This window comes from Bos javanicus, chromosome 6, assembly GCF_032452875.1.
Source record: "Bos javanicus breed banteng chromosome 6, ARS-OSU_banteng_1.0, whole genome shotgun sequence".
Taxonomy (NCBI): domain Eukaryota; kingdom Metazoa; phylum Chordata; class Mammalia; order Artiodactyla; family Bovidae; genus Bos; species Bos javanicus.
In genome coordinates this window covers 6867019-6889673 of record NC_083873.1, presented here as the reverse complement: position 1 = coordinate 6889673, position 22655 = coordinate 6867019, and the positions used below count along the sequence as shown (strand labels likewise).

At 39.2% G+C, this 22655-nt stretch overlaps 2 protein-coding genes and 1 long non-coding RNA gene across 9 annotated transcripts in view; 2 read left to right on the top strand and 1 right to left on the bottom strand.

Annotated features, from left to right (window-relative positions):
- MYOZ2 (myozenin 2) overlaps positions 1 to 22655 on the top strand; it is a 385146-nt gene that overhangs the window by 39764 nt on the left and 322727 nt on the right. The window lies entirely within an intron of this gene.
- SYNPO2 (synaptopodin 2) overlaps positions 7701 to 22655 on the top strand; it is a 204923-nt gene continuing 189968 nt past the window's right edge. Inside the window, exon 1 of one of the 2 annotated variants that reach the window (XM_061421161.1) lies at positions 7701 to 8053. In XM_061421161.1, the coding sequence (XP_061277145.1) occupies positions 7949 to 8053 (105 nt within the window). In that variant the 5' untranslated portion in view covers positions 7701 to 7948. The remainder of the gene's footprint in view (positions 8054 to 22655) is intronic. The other variant, XM_061421160.1, reaches the window with a different exon arrangement.
- Positions 18985 to 22655, bottom strand: part of LOC133249993 (uncharacterized) — a 350474-nt gene continuing 346803 nt past the window's right edge. For 2 of the 6 annotated variants that reach the window (XR_009737194.1, XR_009737199.1), the window contains 2 exons: positions 20638 to 20831; positions 18986 to 20216 (listed from right to left, as the gene is read on the bottom strand). This is a non-coding gene — a long non-coding RNA (uncharacterized LOC133249993). Of the gene's footprint in view, positions 20217 to 20637; positions 20832 to 22655 lie in introns of all 6 variants that reach the window. The other 4 variants (XR_009737201.1, XR_009737197.1, XR_009737200.1 and 1 more) reach the window with 4 other exon arrangements.

The following is a 22655-nucleotide window of genomic DNA, read 5'->3' as shown; positions in this document are numbered from 1 at the left end:
TGAAGTCAAGTGGGCCTTAGGAAGCATCACCATGAAAAAAGCTAGTGGAGGTGATGGAATTCCAGTTGAGCTATTTCAAATCCTAAAATATGATGCTGTTAAAGTGCTGCACTCAATATGCCAGCAAATTTGGAAAACTCAACAGTGGCCATAGGACTGGAAAAGGTCAGTTTTCATTCCAATCCCAAAGAAAGGCAATGCCAAAGAATGTTCAAACTACTGCACAATTGCACTCATCTCACACGCTAGTAAAGTAATGCTCAAAATGCTCCAAGCCAGGCTTCAACAGTATGTGAACCGTGAACTTCCAGATGTTCAAGGTGGATTTAGCAAGGTAGGGGAATCAGAGATCAAATTGCCAACATCTGCTGGATCATCAAAAAATCAAGAGAGTTCCAGAAAAACATCTACTTCAGCTTTATTGGCTATGCCAAAGCCTTTGACTGCATGGATCACCACAAACTAGAAAATTCTTAAAGAGATTGGAATACTAGACCACCTGACCTGCGTCCTGAGAAATCTGTATGCAGGTCAAGGAGCAAGAGTTAGAACTGGACATGGAACAACAGACTGGTTCCAAATCAGGAAAGGAGTATGTCAAGGCTGTATATTGTCACCCTGCTTATTTAACTTATATGCAGAGTACATCATGAGAAACACTGGGCTGGAGGAAGCACAAGCTGGAATCAAGATTGCTGGGAGAAATATCAATAACCTCAGATATGCAGATGACACCACCCTTATGGCAGAAAGCAAAGAACTAAAGAGCCTGTTGATGAAAGTGAAAGAGGAGAGTGAAAAAGTTGGCTTAAAACTCAACATTCAGAAAACGAAGATCATGGCATCCGGTCCCATAACTTCATGGCAAATAGATGGGGAAACAATGGAAAAAGTGACAGACTTTATTTTTTTGGTCTTCAAAATTATGGCAGATGGTGATGGCAGCCATGAAATTTAAAGTTGCTTGCTCCTTGGAAGAAAAGTTATGACCAACCTAGGCAGCATATTAAAAAGTAGAGACATTACTTTGCCAACAAAGGTCCATCTAGTCAGGGCTATGGTTTTTTCAGTAGTTAGGTATGGATATGAGAGTTGGACTATAAAGAAAGCTGAGTGCCTAAGAACTGATGCTTCTGAACTGTGGTGTTGTAGAAGACTTTTGAGAGTCCCTTGGACTGCAAGGAGATCCAACCAGTCCATCCTAAAGGAAATCAACCCTGAATTTTCATTGGAAGGACTGATGCTGAAGCGAAACTCCCATACTTTGGCCACCTGATGCGAAGAACTGACTCATTGGAAAAGACTCTGATGCTGGGAAAGATTGAAGGTGGGAGGAGAAGGGGACAACAGAGGATTGATTGGTTGGGTGGCATCACCAATGCGATGGACATGAGTTTGAGTAGGTTCCAGGAGTTGGTGATGGACAAGAAAGCGTGGCGTGCTGCAGTCCATGGAGTTGCAAACAGTTGGACATGACTGAACAAGTGAACTTAAGTTCACTGTGATGCTTTATTTTTCTCCAGAATTTAAAATGTTACTATATTATTCATGATAAAGAATAGCTTCTGTTTTTGAATAGTTAGCAAAGGATCACAGACATTAGCTCAAAATATAAAGTTATATTTGAGTGAAAAATTAAATTAGAAAAATAAAAAAGGCATAAATTAGGCATAGGTGACCAACATAAAATGATTGTAGAATAAGTCATTCCTAATAAATATTTTTGTTTCATAATATGTCTTCCTAGTTCTGTTAGGCTCAGAAATCTTAATGTGCTATCCAAATTGGGAAAGATAGTATAAATATTATTAGCTGAATAAAAACCAAATGAATGAATGAATGAAGAGTAGAGCATCTGGTACAGTCTTAAGTAATTTAAATGGTTCAGAAGTAGAGCCAGTCTAAGAAGATCATTTTCAAAACCACTTAAGACACATTTTTCCCTTAAAATATGTATTTTGGTCTTGACATGATTCTTACATCCCAAATAAAATTAAGAGCCGACTTATGTGGTTTTTGACCAGGGCTCTGTTTCCATTCCTCTACTAGTATATCAGTTTTACCACACTGGCCTGGGATTTAATTTTACCCTCCTTGCAAGTTACTAAGCTACCCTGTTACTGTTTCATGGGTGCTGAAAGCAGATGTGAGACTCTTAGGTGGAGACAAAGAGCTTCACTACGAGGGTGCAGCAAGCAGCATGAACATCGGTCTATTGACACCAGTGAATCTTGCCTCAGACTCCACAGGATTGGTGTGGTATGACCCAGATGGATGCTACACACACAGTAAGTTTGCGCAACGGCTAAGGAAGCCAATGGCACCCCACTCCAGTACTCTTGCCTGGAAAATCCCATGGATGGAGGAGCCTGGTGGGCTGCAGTCCATGGGGTCGCTAAGAGTCAGACATGACTGAGCGACTTAACTTTCACTCTTCACTTTCATACACTGGAGAAGGAAATGGCAACCCACTCCAGTGTTCTTGCCTGGAGAATTCCAGGGACGGGGGAGCCTGGTGGGCTGCCGTCTATGGGGTCGCACAGAGTCGGACACGACTGAAGCGACTTAGCCGCAGCAGCAGCAAGGAACACTAAAGTTAATGAGTCCGTTGCTATTATTTTGTTTTTGGCTAACAATCAGTTAGCTAACTTGCTCTTTGTGCAAGCCTGGGAAATTACCACATTTTTCAAGGCTGCATGCTGCAAACACAACCCTGAGCATTAGGATCTCGAGTTCCGACACACCTAGAAGGATATAAAGGAGCCTAGTGACCCATGGAGGACTCTCCCACCACCACCTGGTGGATTTTCATCCTCATCCTAGGTTCCACTACTGCTATCGATATCCACGAAGGGTGGACATGGCTCCTGACAGCTGCCTGGAAAAGCCTTGAGCTTCCCTCTGGTTGGACCACATACAAATTAATCACTGGGGCCAGACGACTGTCCTTGACTTAGGCCTAGATTTGCACCCATTCCTGAACTAATCTCTATGTTAAAGAAGATTACTCTTATTATTTAGATCATCCATGCTGGCTGCGGTGGGAGGATCAATTTTACCCAACTTAATAGCTATCAATGGGGAAGAGGCAAAATGTTAGGTGGCAGCCATTACCTACTTTACATGGTCTCTAAATGGTATAATTCAAGAATTCTGCTCTATTTCAGCTTTCGAAAGTCAAATGAAGTGGAGAGAAAGAAAAAAAAAATTAGAACTCATTGGCCTTCTTTTCTATGCCTTTATTCTGGGCTATCATCTATTTTTTCATTGTATTCATAATAATTGAGCACCAATTAGGTGTCAGGAACTGTACTAGACTTGGGGATACAATTCAGAAATGACTCCTAATCTCACAGGTTAATAATCTAGTAAAGGATTCATTTTAAGAGACCATTAGGATGAAATGGAAAAATACAGAGTGATGGTAACCCATAGAGGGAGCCTCTCACCTGGACACTGAGCGGGAGGGTTAGGAAAAGACTCCTGGAGAATATGATATCTAATCTGAAGCCAAAGGATGAACAGAAGTTATCAGGTGAGCTGTGTGTGGGTGAGGACTAGAGAGCTTGGAAGAATGCCTTAGGAGATGGAAAAACAGAGCTAGTTAGAGAAACTGACTGTGATCCTGTGTGTCTGAATCATAAAATTCAAGGTGAGAGAAGAGGCAGGAGAAGTGAGGAGTGGGAGGCAGAAAGTGTTATCTATGTAAAGGAAACTTGACTTTTCTAAGAAACCTTAAAGACTTTTAAAAAAGAGGGAAAACAAGGTAGATGTTGCATTTCAGTAATTTCACACTGGCTATATAGAGTGAAAAATGAATTGAGGAGGAAGCAAGGCCAGGACAGAGAGATTAGTTAGAAGATTGCTGAAATCCAGCACAGAGACAGAAGCAATTATACCAGTGAAAATGGGATGAAGGCACAGATTTGTAATCTATTTATTAAAAGAAGTTAGAGCTGTAGGTCTTAATGAGTAATTGGATGCATGAGATGAGAATAAGGAAATATTTAAGGCCTGGAGATAGGATAGCAATGATAAGAACAGATATTTTTAATTCAAGTATCTGCTGCTGCTGCTGCTAAGTCGCTTCAGTCGTGTCCGACTCTGTGCGACCCCATAGACAGCAGCCCACCAGGCTCCCCCGTCCCTGGGATTCTCCAGGCAAGAACACTGGAGTGGGTTGCCATTTCCTTCTCCAGTGCATGAAAGTGAAAAGTGAAAGTGAAGTCGCTCAGTCATGTCAGACTCTTAGCGACCCCATGGACTGCAGCCTACCAGGCTCCTCCATCCATGGGATTTTCCAGGTAACAGTACTGGCAAAGGTTCAAATCCTAACTCTACATGTAGCTTCTAAGGCTGAGCTAATTACCAGCAAAAAGGAGACATTGATAAATGCCGGGGTCCAGCTCCGGTGGATCCAGGGAATTCGAAGCGGGGACGGCGTCGGCGAGGATCAGGAAACAACTGCTTAATTAAAGGTTAATTAAGGATATAACGAGTAATAGAATAAGGATAGCTCAGTGAGGAAATTCAGTGGAGAAAAGAGGCTGAAATAAGGATAGCTCAGTGAGGAAATCCAGTGGAGAAAAGAGGCTGAATAATTCAGCCAGAAGGTGAGAGAAAGAACGACATGGGGAGACCAAGTTTCCGTGAACAAGGCCCGCACTTTATTTTCCAAAGTAGTTTTTATACCTTAAGTTATGCATAGAGGATAATGGTGGAAGGGGTAGAGTCATGCAGCAAGCCAGGCTTTCTTCCTGCAAACTTATCATATGCAAAAGCTTAGGTGATTTGCATCATCTTCTGGCCCAGAGGCCTGTTAACATTTTAAGACCCTTTCTTCAGAAAACTTATTTTTCTCTAAAGGTGATTGGTCAGGAGCCACCCTCCAAAAGCATTCGATAAAGTTGCATTCCTACAGAGCAAAGGTGTGGTGGGCTATAACAAGAAAAAGAATTAACTCAAGGGTCCCAGGTTACAAACATTAAAGCTACTACTTAGACCAATTATATTAATCAATACACTGCCAGGGACACAGCACGTAAGGGATATGGAAACCTAACAGCAAACATTGGCCCAACAAGTGAAAATCCCTTCACCAATACAATTTCTAATCAATCTTTTAACTGATCAAAGGAATCTGTATTTAGACAGTTTAGAACATCTCATGCCTCTCACAGTTGGGAGGCTCTGAGCAATCACATGTGGCCGGAAAAACCTATTCAGGCAGGCTAGAGGACTTCCAAAGGAGTTTGCAGGTTGAAACACTGTCACACCCAGGAATTATTAACTGGAACTGTAAGCTAACTCTTTTTTCAGAGAGAGGTAGTGGGGGACAGCCCCCTGTAAAGTCAGAGTGGTGTAGGTGAAAGCACAAAGCAGAAAGTAGGCAGACTCTGGTTTGGGGGGTAGATGCTCGAGAATTTCCAGGGGAACCCCTGAGGCTCGATCCCGCCTTTGCGTATGCCAAGCCTCCTTCCTCATGACCTCTGCCACGGGCGGAGCTCGCTCCCAGCAGATAACTACCTAGAAAAGCTGCTTTGAGGATAAAAATGCAAAGAAATAAAATACTCTATGTCAAGTTTCTGACATAGAATAAATAATAAATTATAGCAACATGTCAGTTCCTATTTCTCTGTCTGAAAGAACTGGTTAGATGGAAACACCATTCAATGCAGTCAGGAGTGTGCTGGCTGCAAGTAAGAATAAACTGGACCTCCAGCAGTTTTTAAAAGTAGGGGTTATTTTTCCTGTGCAATAAAGAGAACTGGAGATGGATAGTTATTGGCATTAACTTGGCAGCAGTGGAATCTTTACTGTTACCCTTGGCTTTACCTCATGGTCACAACACGGCTGCCCCAGTTCCAGCCTCCAGCATCAGCGTTGAAGGGGCCATGCATAAGAGAAAGGTTATGGGTTAGTTAATTATCCTGAGATGGGGGACATAGGAGGAGAAGACAGAAGTTTGAGAATAAATAACAAACTTGATTTTGAATATATGGAGTTTTAAGTTTCTGTGATATATTCACATAGAAAGAGGTTTATTAGGCAGTTGGATACACAGGCCTGGAGTTAAGGAAAGATATCTGGGATTGAGGGGGAAGGTTAGGTTCTGGGGTGTGAATGAGAGGACCCATAGCAATGGTATACAGTGAGAAAACACAAGGACCGGGACACGGCCCTGGCACAGAACACCGACATTAGTGGCTGAGTAGAAGCCAAGAAATGCCAAAAGTGAGACAGGAGTGTTTAGGGAGGCAAGAGCAGAGCCAAGAGCATGCTGTGTCCTGGAAGCCTAAAAGAGAAAACAGTTTAGGAGGACGTGGTCAGTAAGAGCAAGGGCTACAGAAAAGCAAGAAGGTAATAAGTAACCTTGCTGAGAGTTTTTCCTGTTGTGGGGACAGAAGCTAGACTGGAGTAGGTGAGGAGTGGAAGAGAGGAGGAGACAGAAAGAACAAACATGAAAAAAGTTCTTTTCTTTCTCTTTTGTTCTCAGAGTTCCTATTTTAGGATGTCAGTACTTGCAAAATTCTTTTTTTTAAAAGAAAGATGTTGGTAAAGTCAATTTACCTTTCCAAAGAGAAGCAAACTTGGAATGAGAGTCTGGTCCTCAGGACCTTCGGAGGGTCTCTTCCGGCGCCAACGGTTTCTGATTACATGGTCTTTCTTACTCCAGGGATGAGACACAAATAAAATCATTTGGCATGTTTAGGTTCTGGGAGCAGAGCTGTGTAAATGTTCATTGTATGATGCTTCCGAGTAATGAAAAAGGCAGAGACTGGAAGTCAGCGGTCTGGTGGCACATGTAATGCTCACTTTCCCAGGCTCTCCTTTATTTAGTGTGTTTTTATATGGAATGTCATGGAAAATAAAAGTGTTATGGGAAAATAAAAATGTTCCATTTGGACAGTTTTTGGTAGGTCATATTCAGATTCAAAACATTAAACTATTTTGAGCCACATATAAAGTCCGTTTTATATTGGGCCACCCAGACTCAGAACACTTGATGAAAGACTATATAAAAATAAGAAACTTGTATGCAGTGACACTGTATGCAGTTGGCTGACTATTCAGTTTTAAGAAGTTTCCTTTCTGTTGAGGAAGGAAGAAAATGAAACACTATTTAAATTTAAAGCAAATCATGCAATAGACATAGTTATAAGAATGTAGCTTCCCTCTCTCCCTCTTTCTGCCTCTCTTCTTCATCTTCTGAACTATGTAAGTACCAGTTCGGGAAAGTACTTTTCGGAGTACAAGGTTTTTGTTTTCGTTTTTTTTTTAAATAAATATTTTGCTTTCTTTTATTTCCTGCAGACTAGTTCTGCAGGCTGCAAACAGCAAAGCTAAGAAAAATAATAATTTTTTAAAAATTCCCTTTTGTCTGTTTCCATCATTACTGTGGTAATTCTCAAAACATTTGTTTGAGAGAATCTAATCATCTAGTAGTTCAACCCTTAGAGCTCATATTTTAGGATGTCACTTGTGGCCTGGAGATCAAAACCTTCATGTGTCCTCTACTATTTATAGAATTATTCAATGTGTTTCTCTCATTCTTTCATTTGAGGGCTGGGGTTTAATCAGTTAGAGCTAGAGAACTTTTGCTCCCGTTCCCCACCCCCCCACCCCCTCCATCTCGCCGCAAAATGGGGACGTTATCTTGTGTGTGAGGCTCTTCCCGTTTCCTGAAGGTGGGCTGAGCAAAGGAGCGTGACGCAAGAGTGGGCTGTGTCCCTGATGCCTCTAGCGCCTCTGCCGCCGGGTGAATGATCCCATTAGCGGCGCAAATTCGAAGCGGCAGCCGGGGTAGCGGCGGCGGCTGCAGCGGAGGCTCTGTGCGCCCCAGTGCTGCCTCCTCGGCGCGAGCCCGAAGCTGAGCACAGAGATTCAACGGCACCCAGGCTCCGTCTGTCTTTTCAAGCTCTTCATGCTACCCGACTAAAAGAAGAAAATGGGCACGGGGGATTTTATCTGCATTTCCATGACCGGAGGGGCGCCCTGGGGGTTCCGATTGCAAGGTGGCAAGGAGCAGCAGCAGCCCTTACAAGTCGCTAAGGTAGGACCACCAAAGATGGGCTATCACACCTTGTTCTGGGCTGGGAGAGAAGGGATAAAAGCAACTTGGTGGTGGTTTATTCAAGTTCTGATTCAGAGGTCTCTATATTAGTTTGATTGTGATGCTGACGCTGAATTCTTCTTGGGTGTGGGTTTTTGGGGGTTTTTTTCCTTCAGAAAAACTTTGGAGAGTAACATATAGCACATATGTAATTAATCAGTCATTAATGGGGTGGGGAAAGAGTGCTATATTTTATCAGCTGAAGAAAAGCCTAATCAGCTGCTTCTCTGGCAACCAGCAAGACACTTGGGAACGTTTCTTCTAGGCAGTCTTAGAATCCACAGTTGTTATTGTTTCATGTCCCTTTACTTGGCTCTGGCTGAGGAGAAACGCTCAGCTCAGTATAACCAATTGGCTTGGCTATTTTGGGGACTCTTATAAAGTATTGTTAATGACATTTATCATACAGCATCCATGAGAAGGCCATCTTGGGGCAATGATTTTTTAAAATATGAAGATCTCATAAATTTATTTGAAAGAATATTCTTATAAGGATTTGGCTTATAAATGCAAAAGTCTAAGTACCCTGGTCCATCATGTGCATTCATCTTGTTAAGTGCTCAAAATAAAATTCACAGACACTGGAAATATATTGTAAATAACTTAGGGGTTAACTTTGAAATGCATCTTATAATGATTTAAAATATTTTAGGTGTTTTTATTTCCATTAGATTGCTTTCTTTCTTAGCTCAATATGCTTACCAGTTTGCTTGAGGGGATCCGGTATTGTCTAATTGTGATTCAGCTAAAACCAATTTTAAAATACATGAGAAAAAGCAGACTTTTACCCAATTTTAATACTAAATTGAAGTACCTAGGAAAGAACGTTTGATTAATTTTCTATTTTATACTTACATTGAAAATGGATCTAGATCCTCATGAAATATATGGACCGTAGGCCTTTGTAGTTATTCTTCTTTTCCTTTGGCTTTTTTTTTTTTTTAATTTATGTTCACTGTGAAGAAAGGAGTTTCTTTGAAATTTTCTGCACCCAGGCTTCCTCAGAAAATCCTTTCAAAATGTGATGGTGGAATCCTGCCACCTAGTGAAAATTTCAAACATCAAGGATGAAGCATAAAAGGGCAGATGAAAAGCAGACATTTTTAGAACTGAAAAGTTTCTCAGAGATCCCCAGTTCAACCTGCTAATTTTAGATAAGGAACGAACCTTCCAAAGCTAAGTAACCTGCCTTGGGTCTTTGGTCTTAGGTTTGGAACTGGCAGAGTGATTAAAAGGTACAAAGGTTGTTGGTTTCATTGTTTTTCTTTAGGAGTCAATGGTAGGCAACATCAGACAAAATATTAATGCCTAATTCAGCATATGTAGAATTCATGAGCCCGAAGTGGATTTGTCCCGAGTCTAGAATAGCAGTTGGCCAGCTCCTGTCACTGAGATTTGGGTTCTAATTCCAGCTCTGATCTAACATGCAGCTGGTCCTGAGACAGATCACTCTTCCTAACTCTTTTGGGGGCGGTGTGTGTGTGTGTAGAAGAAGAAAGAGACAAAGATTTTGAGTGGGGTGGGAAAGAGGAGAAGTACATTGGAAACTGGACTCTACCATTAGTGAGGTTCTATTTGTTTGAATTTTCTACAGCCCTATTAGTATACAATTTTAGAATCACTTGCCAACCAGTTAAAATGTGGGGACAGAAGTGGCTAGAAGCTATGATTCTTGGTAGCTCTTTCATAGCCATACCTACAAAATAGAATGGGTTTTCCTCAGTTCTTGATGTGCTTATTTCAAAGTGGCACCACTGAGTGGTGATTTTTTGAAGAATTGAAGCAAATTGCTCATGAAGGGTGCTTTGGAGGCGTTTCTCTGCTGAAAGCTCTCTATTATCAGGATTCAGAGAGGCTGTTAGTTCGAATAAGGGTCAAAAAATTCATTCCTGCTCTCCCCAAAATCATCTTTCCTCAAAATCTAGGAAATATATTTTTAGTTTTAAAAAGATCATTATAAAAAAGCATCAGGATGTTTGCTTTAATTTTTTTTAGTTTGTGTTACTATAAAGTTACTGATTTAAAATATTATGAAAGCACCTGGATGTTTGCCTTAACTGTTGTGTGTGTGTGTGTGTAAAAGAGAGAGATAATCTATAATTTTTTTTCCACATGTAAAAAGTGACTAGAGAGCCTTCTAAAGAGGACATAATTTTTAAATTACTGTAGCAATGCCCACTTTTCTTGGTCTGGTTTTATACTTAATTAAAAAATATTATATTTAATTTATTACTAGCATTATTTGCCCTAGAAAAGCCTTGGAACAAAGTGTTGGTCACTCTCTATGTTATCAAGGCCATAGCCTCAGTGGGATCACTGTTTTTCATTCAAAACATGAAGTCAACTTGATTCCAGTAAAGGTCTCTCATTGAGATCAAGGTAATGTATATGTTGCTTGATTTTCTCCTTTTCCAAGGAATGGTGAAAACTTACTAGAACCAAGTTACCTCCAAGTAGGAGGATGTGGAGGAAGGAGATAGAAACGCTAAGGAGGGGATGATTGCTGGCAACCAAAATTCTCAGTTTTGAAGAACATGCAAAGGAATAATTTGGGAATTGAAGAGAATATTTTCAAAGAAAAGAAAATTTCAGACAGTGCTTAAATGGGTACCTTTTAAAATGGGTATGCCACAAAGAAGCTCTATAGATAACAACAAATTTTTGGTTCATTGTAAATACCTAGTATTTAGATTTTCAATAATTCTATATAGAATGAAAATTTAGCAAGCTGAAATAGCAAAAGAAAAACTAGTCTAATATTATTAAGAATGATCAGAAATTTAATAGCTTTATAATTCCCAGTAAATATCCTCCTAGTGACATGTTTAGTCGTTTTTGAAAGATATTCAAATGTTTTTAGTATTTGGCTGGCTGGTTGAACTGTAGGTGAACCCCAACTTTCAAAGATCACTGTAGAAATATTAAAGATAAAATTTTTCATTGATATGGAAACTCAAGGCCATAAAGTTCTGTTTTGTTTTCAAGATAAATTGAATTTCTAAAAAGCCCAAAGAATCGGTAACATTGTCCAGGTTTTTAAATGTGTATATATCTTTTTATTTATGTTCTAAATACATGTGATGGGAAGCAAACATTTCTAATACACTGTAGTAAGATAGTACTCTTGCAAGGTATATTTCTAAGAGATTACCCACAGAAAAAAATGTATACAGCCATAATTACAACATAAAACCCCACTGTGTGTGTGCAGATGTCCTTATAAAAAGTCTGTTAGCACTTTTACTTTACAAAACTCTATTTTTTGGAACATGTACTTACATGGCATGTCTCTGGACATACTCTTGGAAAATCACTTCAGAATATTGCCACATAAAGAAACAGGGAGAAGTTTTTGTTTTGCGAACAAATCTTATGAACCATTTGGAAGTAACTCACATTTTGAAAATAAAGAACAAAAAATGTTTAGACTGTTTATTCTTCATGAGTTTTAATGTTTAGAAATGGAAGCTTTCTTCAAAAGTATAGACCACTATGATACTTATTAAAATGAATTTTAATTCAGAGTTTCAAATGGCCATTAAAATTTAGATGAGAAATTACAATCATCCATTTTATGCGGGTAAGTTGGAGTTAATGATTCTTAGCTATTATTGTATATCCTCTTTTTAAATGTCTGAATATAAAGTATTTAGGCAAAGTACATTCAAATACATAATTCATATCCCTTAGTGCCATCAGGGAGATATCAAAATGCTTCAAATAGAATAAATTCAAGAAACAGTGATTTCGAAAGGGAAAAATAGGAAATATTTGATGTTTGAATATGTACCTTTTGGGATAAATCCTCCTTACTACATATGGAAAGCTAGGGATATCTTTATTAGTAAATATGACTGATCACTGAATTTTTATTGATGTTTTGAGCACTTTCAAGAAATTTTAAAAACATCTATACTTATAGAAATCCATGCACTCTAGCTAGATCTATTAAGCAGATGTTACATAAAATTTTTATTTTGGACTTGCATGTTTTAAGACATCACTGTTGAAAGACAATGAGATAAAATAATGACCGTGACTGTGCATGAACTTTGCCATTATCTAGACAGAGTCCATATGGAGCTCACATTTATCTTGTGCCAGGAACCGTTCCAGGTGCATCCTTCATAGGATGTCTTCTCTGTCATTGCAGTTGGTGGCCTGCCTAGTGCCTGTATGAACAGTGGGATGGAGGTAGGGAGAGGCAGGTAGGGAAGTAAAACTGGAGAAAGATGGAGCGGGGGGTGGGGGAGGGAAAAGGAGAGAGAAGAAGAGACAGGGATAGAGTGAGAATGAATGGACAAGTAGGAACTTTCATTCCTCTGGATGAATTCTTCCATTTCCTCTGGATGAATGACTGTCACAGAAAGGCATTGGTGGGACTTGAGCCATCTTGCTTGGCCTACCTAGAAAGGCCAAACTCTTAGCCAGGGCCAGCAGGAGCAGGCTGGCATCTTGAGGAACTACTTGGGCCTTGGAAGGGACAGAGAAGTGTTGGGCAGGAGCCCTGTTTCTTCTGTTAGGGAACCGTGCAGGGTGAAACCCTCCTGGCTCCTAGAAGAAACCACATAAGTGTCCCAGCATTTGGACACCAGCTGCAGAAAGGACAGTGATGGCCACTAGACATTAACCAAAGAAGTACAAAAACCAACAAAGAGAAATGCTACAACGTTCACTTGTGAATAAATAGATCTACCTTCCCCCTCCTGCTTCAGTCTTCCTTCCTGCCTTCAACCTAGGAGGAGTAGGAGGGAAGCTGGTAGAGAGCAGACAACACTCTCTGCCTCTTGCCAAGCCCTGGAGCCAGGAGCCAGCTACCGTACTTAGGGAGAGAGCTTAGAGATAGATGCTAGATCAAAGCTGTATTTGGACTAGACTGTTTTAATAACCAAAAGCCACCAAAAAGGCATGGGATCTGAATTATTAAGGGAGGGATTTGGCTTTATGGCAGTTGAAAACAGTTACTGGAAGAAATAAAATAGTTTCATGTTTATAACCAAATGAAAGATACTTCTCAAAAACATCGATTCCGTAACTCAGGTTCATATTATCAATCACACGTACTTGATGTATGTTAGCTTGGAAACTTATCACCAACTGGGACTTCCCTGGCAGTCCAGTTGTTAAAGAACTGTCTATCATTTAGTAATGCTGAAAATTGCAGTGACTTCAATACAGAATTGTATCAAATAGAATGTCACCTATCTAAGATTTGATCTTTAAAACCATTTGTAATGATTTCTTCATTTATTGGGCCTGAGGACAAGGATTACAGGAAACGCATCTCTGAGCTAACATGCAATGAGAGACAAGACTGGAAAGGGAACTGGCTTACTTGTAAATAAACCTGAAAAATATATGGCCTCCAATGTTTATTGTGTCTGTTCTAACAGATTCGTGAAGAAACCAAATGCCATGAGGTTTTCGTAAAAGGAAATGGAGAATGCATGCATCATCTTCATTAAACAATCTGAAAGAATAAACAACTTCATGAAGTTAAAAGCTCATCTGAGAAACAGAAATAATGTTAGATCTTTGGGGGATATTTCATTGTTTGACCATCTCAATGAGAACATATTTATAGTATTGAATTACCTTAGGCACTTTATTTTTCTGAATTATTTACCATTCTTTTCTTATTATTAAAAAGCAGAGATGGCCACATTGTCAACAAACTGTGTCTTCAAAGTCTTTGTGAACTCCGTTGGCATGTGGCAGATCATCAGCCACAGTAGATGCAGTTTGGTGTTACGATGGTCTGGCTGTAGTTATCCTTAACTGGTATATAAATATGGTGTGTTTCAGATAAAGTAAAAAATGTGGTGGATTTACTATTCGAAACATTATAAACACAAGATGTGTTATTTGATTATGTAACAAATAGTTTTCCTATCCATTGGGTTTTGGTTTCCATAGTCTTACTCACCCAAGACTAACTTTCCCACTTTGGAAATAGTGTAGGTACTACAATGATAAAACAATGTTGTGGATGAATTTTCCTGAACTGAACTATGCGCTTATCTTCTGTCTGATCCCACTTAGTCTATAAAGTGTGAGTTGCTCAGTCTAAAGTGTGAGTCGCTTAGTTGTGTCTGACTCTTTTTGACCCCATGGACTGCAGCCTGCCAGCCTCCTCTGTCCTTGGAATTTTCTGGGCAAGAATGCTGGAGTGGGTTGCCATTTGCCTTCTCCAGGGGATCTTCCTGACCCAGGGATTGAACCCGGGTCTCCCACATTGCAGGCAGGTTCCTTACTGTCTGAGTCACGAGGGAAGCCCAAGAATACTGGAATGGGTAGCCTATCCCTTCTCCAGGGGATCTGCCTGACCCAGGAATCAAACTGGGGTCTCCTACATTGCAGGTGGATTTTTTACCAGCAGAGCTACCAGGGAAGCCCCATGCTTCCTTTATCAAAACTTACATGGCTTGAATTTCATCTTTTGGGGATGCATTATTTTTTCCAGAAGAAATCTATAATAATGGTCAGAGTATCATTTTCCTCCAAACATCTTATTGCCTTTAACAGTACCTTCTGGAGATAATTTCAAGAAACTCATATTGATACTTATGGATTGCTGGGCACTTCTTTAATCACCTTTTAAATATAACGAGAGAACTCAGTGAGGTTACCCCATTTAAGATCCCATTTCAGAGGCAGAAAGTGGTTAAGTGACATCCTCAGGTCTCATAAGCAGTAGAGCCAGACCTGGGTTTGTCTGTCTCATAGTTTAGAGCCAGTTTGGCTCCAGGGTATGTCTTCTAAGCTTCTACACACGATACTTTTGGGTTAAGTGTAGCTTGAACAGCTGGTTAAGACGAAATGAAGGACCTAAACAGACCATGGTGGAAAGATTGTTGTGGCCCCGTAAACCAAACTTACTTCTTCTGTTCTGACATTAAGTATGTTATAATTTAAATTAGTGTCAGATCATTTTATTTGTAGCTTTTATTTCTGGAACAAATAATTTAGGAAATGAAATAGAAATAGACTAGAAACTTTGGTAATTCTGTCTTCTGAAGAACAGATTACATTTTTTTTTTCTGATCAGATTTCCCATGTCTTCTTAACAAATACGACTTGCTCCTTTATTTTTATTTTTGGCTGCACCAAGCAGCTTGCAGAATCTTAGTTCCCTGACCAGGGATTGAACCTGGGACCATGGCAATGAAAGCACCAAGTCCTAACCACTGGCCATCAGGGAACTCCCATGCTACTTTATTTTGAAGCAAAAATTTCTAGCAGTAAGACCATGCTTGAGAATTTTGTCATATAGTTTAGGGCACATTGCGGTGGGAACTGAGTTCCGACTGCACCTCCTCCACGGCTCACTCACTTCCTGCTCCATATGTGATTACTCCTGCTCCTTCAGCTCAGGCCCTCTGCAACTGTTTCTTAGATGACTAGCTGGGCATTTTAACTGTCTCTCTGCTTAGGGTTTCACATTCCTCAGGTTCATGCTACAGTGAGCTGCCGGAGAGACTTTTCTAAATCACTTGCTATACCACTGCTTAAAATACTTCAAAGTCTTCCCATCATAGTCATCAAAATAACCATAATGTTAAAAAAAAAAATCTTCTGTAGATTTAAGTGCTTTATATATTATATCATTCACAATATCCTTAACTATCCTTTAAAAAAAAAAAAGAGAGAGAAAACTGAACCTTAGAGAAGTTAGGTGAGTAACTTAAGGTGGTAGAGCAGGTTCAGGCATCCAGGATGGAGGCCAGTGAGGCGCCAAAGCACAGGCTCTGAAGGGCCGCTGGGACTCTCTATATCACTGCAACATGGTGTATAGACACCAGGACTCTCTATATCACTGCGACATGGTGTATAGACACCGGGACTCTCTATATCACTGCAACATGATTTATAGACACCGGGACTCTCTATATCACTGCGACATGGTGTATAGACACCGGGACTCTCTATATCACTGCGACATGGTGTATAGACACCGGGACTCTCTATAATCACTGCAACATGATTTATAGACACCAGTATGTATTAAGTGTGAGTTCTTATAAAATCAGCCATATTGATGACATCCTGCACCTCTTTTGCCCTTCTTTTCATTTTGCTTTTCTCTTCAATTTAACTTGCCTAAAAATAATGCACTGAATGAATTTTATATGAGGCATTTCATGAACCTCTCCAAGAATTTTGTCTTTGTTAATCCCTGTTAGAGCTGGTACTTCATCAGTGGCCTTATTTACATTTTTTTCCCCATAAAACACTGATTTTTTTAAAAAATTAAAGAATTCATTTATTTTGAGAACCTATCTCCAGTATTTTTCCTTATTGGCTTTCCAAAGGAGTAGTTCATCTATTTCAGTATTGAAACAGAATCAAGAAAATAGTCCAGGACATGCCAGAAACATGTTCTTTAATTTAACTTCACAGCAAAACTCCTCCTCCACATAGTTTGTTCTAATATTATTTCTACCAGTTTCCTAGTTCTTTTTTCTTTACATCTTCAACAATATTTGCTGATAAAAATACATCTTGGTTTGTTGCCGCTATTGTATTATTTTAAACAATTTTTAAATGCATCCATGAGGAGCTTTCTAAACATTATGGTTTGGTTTAATTCTGTCATGTTTTACATTGAGTACTGCCTGACTTCAGCCATTGTTGAAAAAACAAATTTGGAAGTTTTTGATGCTTAGTTATTATATATCTTCTTAGTCCTGACTACTTCACACTAAGTAATATCATATAGCACAATAAGACAAAGTTCCTCTCTAACAACAGTGGATATAAATCCATATTCTAAATAGTGTTCTTAGTAATTCTGAATATTTTACCTACCTGTCACATATGATTAAATAATAATTGTGTTTAATCTCACTCCATGGCTGATGAAGAGTTTCTAAAGGAATATAGAGGAGGGTCAACTCTTTTTCTCTTGTGGCTGAAATGTAAGTGTTATTTTTAATCAATAGTTGCCTTTCAGGAATATTTTAAAACTTGTGCCATTTTGTGAGAGTTAAAACTATTGCTAGATAATAACATGGAAATTCATTGAATCAAGCACCATAAAACATAATATACTACAAAAGAAGGAACATATGAGGAAGCTTCTTTCCCCTCTGCCATGCTAGGAGGTGAACCTATTCAGTGGGGTCACGTCAAGTACTGTATGAAATTCCTAACTGTCCGGACCAGACTGGACACAGGGTACTGATGTCAATCCATGATGGTAAAGAATCTGCCTGCAGTGCAGGAGGCTCAGGTTTGAACCCTGGGTTGGGAAGCTCCCCTGGAGAAGGGAATGGCAACCCACTCAAGTATTCTTGCCTGGAGAATTCCATGGACAGAGCAGCCTGGCCGGCGGTAGTTCATGGCGTTGCAAAGAGTCAGACACTACTGAGCGAGTCACATTTTCATTTTCCAAACATTAGAGCTCCTTTTCATTTTGTAGTTGAAAATAAATGTACATGGAAGTTCTGGTTGGCTTGGCAGATATGGAGGGGAGCCTTCCAGGCACAGGGCGCTGCGGGGACAAGGCTCTAGGACTGAAGCACGCTTGGCATGCTCAAGGAACTGTGAAGATGCCAGTTGCGGCTGACACCATTTCCATGAGAAATGGCTCTGAGAAGTCCAGTCTTTCCCAATGATAAAAGTGAAGAACTCTCTCTCCTGGGAACACTGACCATGTGGTTATTTTCCCATCTTTAAATGATTAACACACTTGTCCCAGAGAACAACTCTAAGCTATCATCTTCCTGTTTCATTTTCATCCAGCCTACTGGCCATTCTTTAGAAAACTTCATTTAAATGAATAATTACTACCGCCTCTTATGTAGATGTTTGGTTAAACATTGTATTAATCTTTTCCCTCCTCTGAAATTGATTCTCCCAGTGAGATAAGAAGAATTTAAAAAGTGTTAAAGAGAATTTGATGTATAGATCCTATTTATTTTGACATCAATGTCAGACCTAGAGCAGATAGTTTCACTATATTTTCAATTTCATTTCTTCCTCAAAAAAGAGATGATTTTATTTAGATGTTATTTGGAAACTGACCCACTGAAAAGATGAAAGCATTTTAATGCTAGTTACCACTTACGGTATAGCTTTAAACAGATTTTTCTGAGCCTGTTTCCTCATCTGTAAAATGGCATACTATGTAATGGAATTGCTGTTTTTACAGAAAAAAAAAAAATGTCACCAGTTTTACAGGTGAGGCATCTGGAGAGCCAAGCAATCAGTTAATAATATGTCTTGTGATAATTTTGAAATGTTCTATGTTAAGATCATATTTGATACATAGTGATCATGCAGTAAAGGAGTCTGTCATTGTTATTATAATTCTAGTTAGAGGAGGAAGTAACTGTCTTCTGGGCTTCCTTAGTGCCTCAGTGGTAAAGAATCCACCTGCGATGCAGGAGACCTGGATTCCATCCCTGGACTCCATCCCTGGAGAAGGAAATGGCAACCCATTTCAGTATTCTTGCCTAGGAAATCTCTTGGACAGAGGAGCCTGGCAGGCTATAGTCTGTGGGGTCACAAAGAGTCAGATGCGACTTAGTGACTAAACAACAACAACAAACTGTCTTCTACACAAATTTTTTTTTTTTTCAGAAATTAAGAAAAGCAGTCCAGTCCCTTTTTTCCAGATACCTAATGAAAGTTAAGAGCACAAAAGCTAAATAAACTATTTGTGATGATTATTTTACCCAGGGAAAAATTTCAGTTTTAATAAGATGCAACATTTCACAAAATGTATGCAGCTATCAATTATGAATTGAGATTGCTTTCTTATGTAGTTTACTCAGGTTGAGGCAGTAAATCCTTAAGTTATATGTTTTACAAGGCCAAATAAAATAATTATCCCACTTAAAAATAGTACACTTAAAAAAAAAATAGTACACTTTTTTTTTTATTGGACTATAGTTGATTTACAATGTTGTGTTAATTTTTCCTGAGTACAGATTTTTAAAAGGAAAATACCTCAAGCCATGAAGAATTAGTCACCTATAGTGCTGTTGAGCTCTGTTTAGAGTAAGTCAACTCTGACTCTTTCAATCATCTTAGTCTCTGCGCCTCGGTTTTCTCATTTATCAAATGGGGATAGTGTTAGCTCTGAGCATTGTTTTCAGGGTTGGAAATCGCACGTGCAAATTACTTAAAACACAGGAAACATTCAGGTGTTTAAAAAAAATTACTACTACCACATCTGTGGTTATCCCAATTTTATTTAACCAACCTTTATAAAATTGAAGGGTTATCTGCTGTCTTCCATGCAATGCTTTTTGAGATCCGGATATCTGTCCTAAGAAGGGGCTTCTGCGGTCCTCGGGGTCTCTCCCTGTGAGATGGCATGTAATGGTTTCAGAATGTGGCCTTATGCTCACTGAGTAAGCCACTGCCCTTTCACTGGAAGCAGCATATGGAAACCATCACGAAGAGAGGGAATCATTTCAAGTGCTTTGAAAATATAAAAGAAAAATAAATTGTTCCCTGGTAAGTAAATATAGGACACTGATCTCTGAATAGTCAGGAAAACTCTGTGCCAGGGCCTTTAGGGGAAGGCTAATGAGCCTTTCAATCCCTCCCCAGCCTCCACCTCCACAACCCTTGTCTGCTAAATTAGAAGACGTTATTACTATATAAGGCTGCTTTTTCTAAGTAAATGGTAATAGTTACACTCTTGATGTTTTTAGCTTTTCAAACAGTGGAGAGTTATTTTCATCAGTCAAGATGAAGCTAAAATGAAAAATAGTTTGTGAAAAGCTTAGGCTTTGGGAGTCAGATACGACCATAACAGTCACCTTTATTTTTATTTCTTTCATGAAAAGCATAACATTTTCCATGGGATGGTGCTCAGCATGACTGATATTAGGTTGAATTGCGTAAATATTATATTACATGTATTGGCTGCTGCAGAGAGTCAAAACGCAGTGATCCATTTTCAGGGCTCCAATCTTTTGGCCGCCTGCCTGCCAGATGGGGAAACGTTGATCAGAACAGTTTCATCCTGAGGCAGAGCTGCAATCTGAGAGAGGAAGCCCGTCGTTGTCTGCTTCCTCCGAGCCAAAATGGCCATGCGGCTTCATGATGAGTGAGTTACCAAGGGCTTCCTTCAGCTGCGGGCGCTGGGCTGAGGGTAGACGTGAATTCAATTAAGGACCCCATTATGATAGTTATTCCATTCTGTTGTTCATTACCGTCAGCTACTCTTACTCTCAGCTTCTTTTTTTTATTTGAGAAGGAAAATCCCTACTTCACGGCCCCCATTCTCTTCTCATTCTTTATCTAGTTCTTTTTACGTCTCTTTCCCCCTATAGCTTCCTAAGCAAATTAAGACACCAAATGTGATATCGCCTATCTGCATAAGAAAAAGGAATAATATCGAGTGTGTGTGTGTGTGTCTGAAAGAGAGAGAAAGAGACAGAGAGAGAGCACAAAAGAGAAAGCTGTATATAAGTCTCTCTTCCTTAATTGATTTTCATGGAAAGGTAACAACATGCTGGATTTTTCAATTCAGAGCTGAACTAGTATGAACTAGGTTGGAGAATTACTTTCCAGGAGTGTGTTTCCATGGTCCAGTCCTTCACTCCGAGAAACTCCTTTTCAAGGTTTTAGGTCCTTTGCCTCCTATCGTTGTCTCTGGTCTGAGCAGCTTGCTTCCTCCTGGGAGGCGGTTCTCATTTTCTCCTGAACATGACATGTTTATTCTTCTCCCAGGTCTCTGTGACTTTGACCTTGATCTTTTCTGCAATGGAATGTTTCTCTGTATTTATTTCTCCCAGTCCATAAAAGGTATGCAATAAAGACTATTATTTTTTACCTGATTAATAACGTTTCTCCTTTTTCATTTAGTAAGGGATAAAATCACTTTCAGTCGAAAACAAGGACTTATTGTTTGAGGAAGTTCATGAGTTTTGTCGGAAGCTTTAAGGATAAATGTTTTGAACGATAAAGGTAAATGAATTGAAGTTCAGAATCTGTATCAAAGGCAAGTGGGAGCCAGGAGACGATTCTGCTGCAGGATTAAAGAGGGTAAAGGGCAGGCAGAAGGGGTCTGTGGTGCAGGTTAGCACAGCATGTAACAAGGGCATTCTTCCTTTAGAAGTACTCACGTTACCATCAAACCACAGCTCTTACTCAGACCCCAGAGTCCTGGAGCCAAGGTAGCAAAGGGTGGCTTCAGATCACAGTATGCCTTCTTATTTTGTACTTAACAAGCAAATATTACTATTCTGATGGAGCTAATGGCTGTGATAAAGAGGCCTGTTGCTCATTGGTATCCCTGGTTTAAAAATTTGCATTTTCCATGCTTATATTGTCACGTTTGCTCTTTGAAAGCAGGAGCCTAGTTCTTGTATCTCCTAAAACAGGGCTCTTTAATGTGGATAACATACATACATGTGTAACTAGGGACTTAAATGCGCCATGTACTTACTGAAAAGTTGTTGAATAAATGGATGGATGAGTAGATGTGTATCTTCTATTCTGTAGTGTGAGGTAGCAACTACTGGAAAGCCTGATTTTGCTGAAGCTTTATCTGGTGTTTTTTTAAATGAGCAGTTTGTTTAAAGAGTGATTATAAGGGTCATATATATGCTTTGTAAGTGTGTGTGTTCCTATTGATTTGATATTATCTAGTAACCAGATGCCAATTTAAGAGGTTCAGCAAAAAGATCATTGACCGAACTGGAAATCAGGAGACCTGAATTTTAGGCACTGGTCTAACTTGAGTTTACTCTGCTACCTCAACTAAAACTCTCTGACTCCCCATTTCTCTACTTATAAAGGGAAAGATTTATTGATAGAACACATAAAGTGCCTTATAGCTAGAATCTACTTCAAATCAAGAAGATAATAGATGAACGAAAACACCCATGAATGGTCATATTTCCTCTGTTAACGTGAAAAAATAAAGCAGTGTTTTCTGCAAAAAGGCAATTCTTTATAAGGCATTTCTATGGGACTGAAAGTCTCATTTCACCAAATCACAATTTGTAGGATATATGTGTTATAAACAAATAAGCAAAAAATCTCAAATGACATTGATTTAATGTGCTTTTTTGCTATATTTTACTTTTTTAATAATGAAAATTGTATTGCAGTGAGTTCTGAATTCAGCATTTTCTAATGTTTTTTTAATAAATGCTTTATTCTTTCCCTTTCTTTATTACTTTTCTAAATAAAAAGATAGTTCACTATCATACATGAATGTAATCAACTATTTTAAAAGTATCACTAAGAATTCATGGATTTAAATAGAACTGATGTTTTTATAAATCTAATTTCTTTTTTCAAACTCTGGATCTGACATGATTAAGAGCCTTTAAGTTTGTTTTTCTTACCCTACTAGAAACTCCAGGTAGAGATTAGGTAGAGATTATCTCACAGAGTAAAACCACTCATTCTGACCTCACTGGACTTCTATGACAAATTCTAATTTGATGGAGAAGAGGGAATGTGTTTGATACTCTTCATCTATTCTTTAAACCCCTCTCATTTGGGTAAACTGTGTCAAAGAAAAACAAGAGACAGTCCTTGGTAAACCTGGCCTTGATTAGTTTACTTCCAC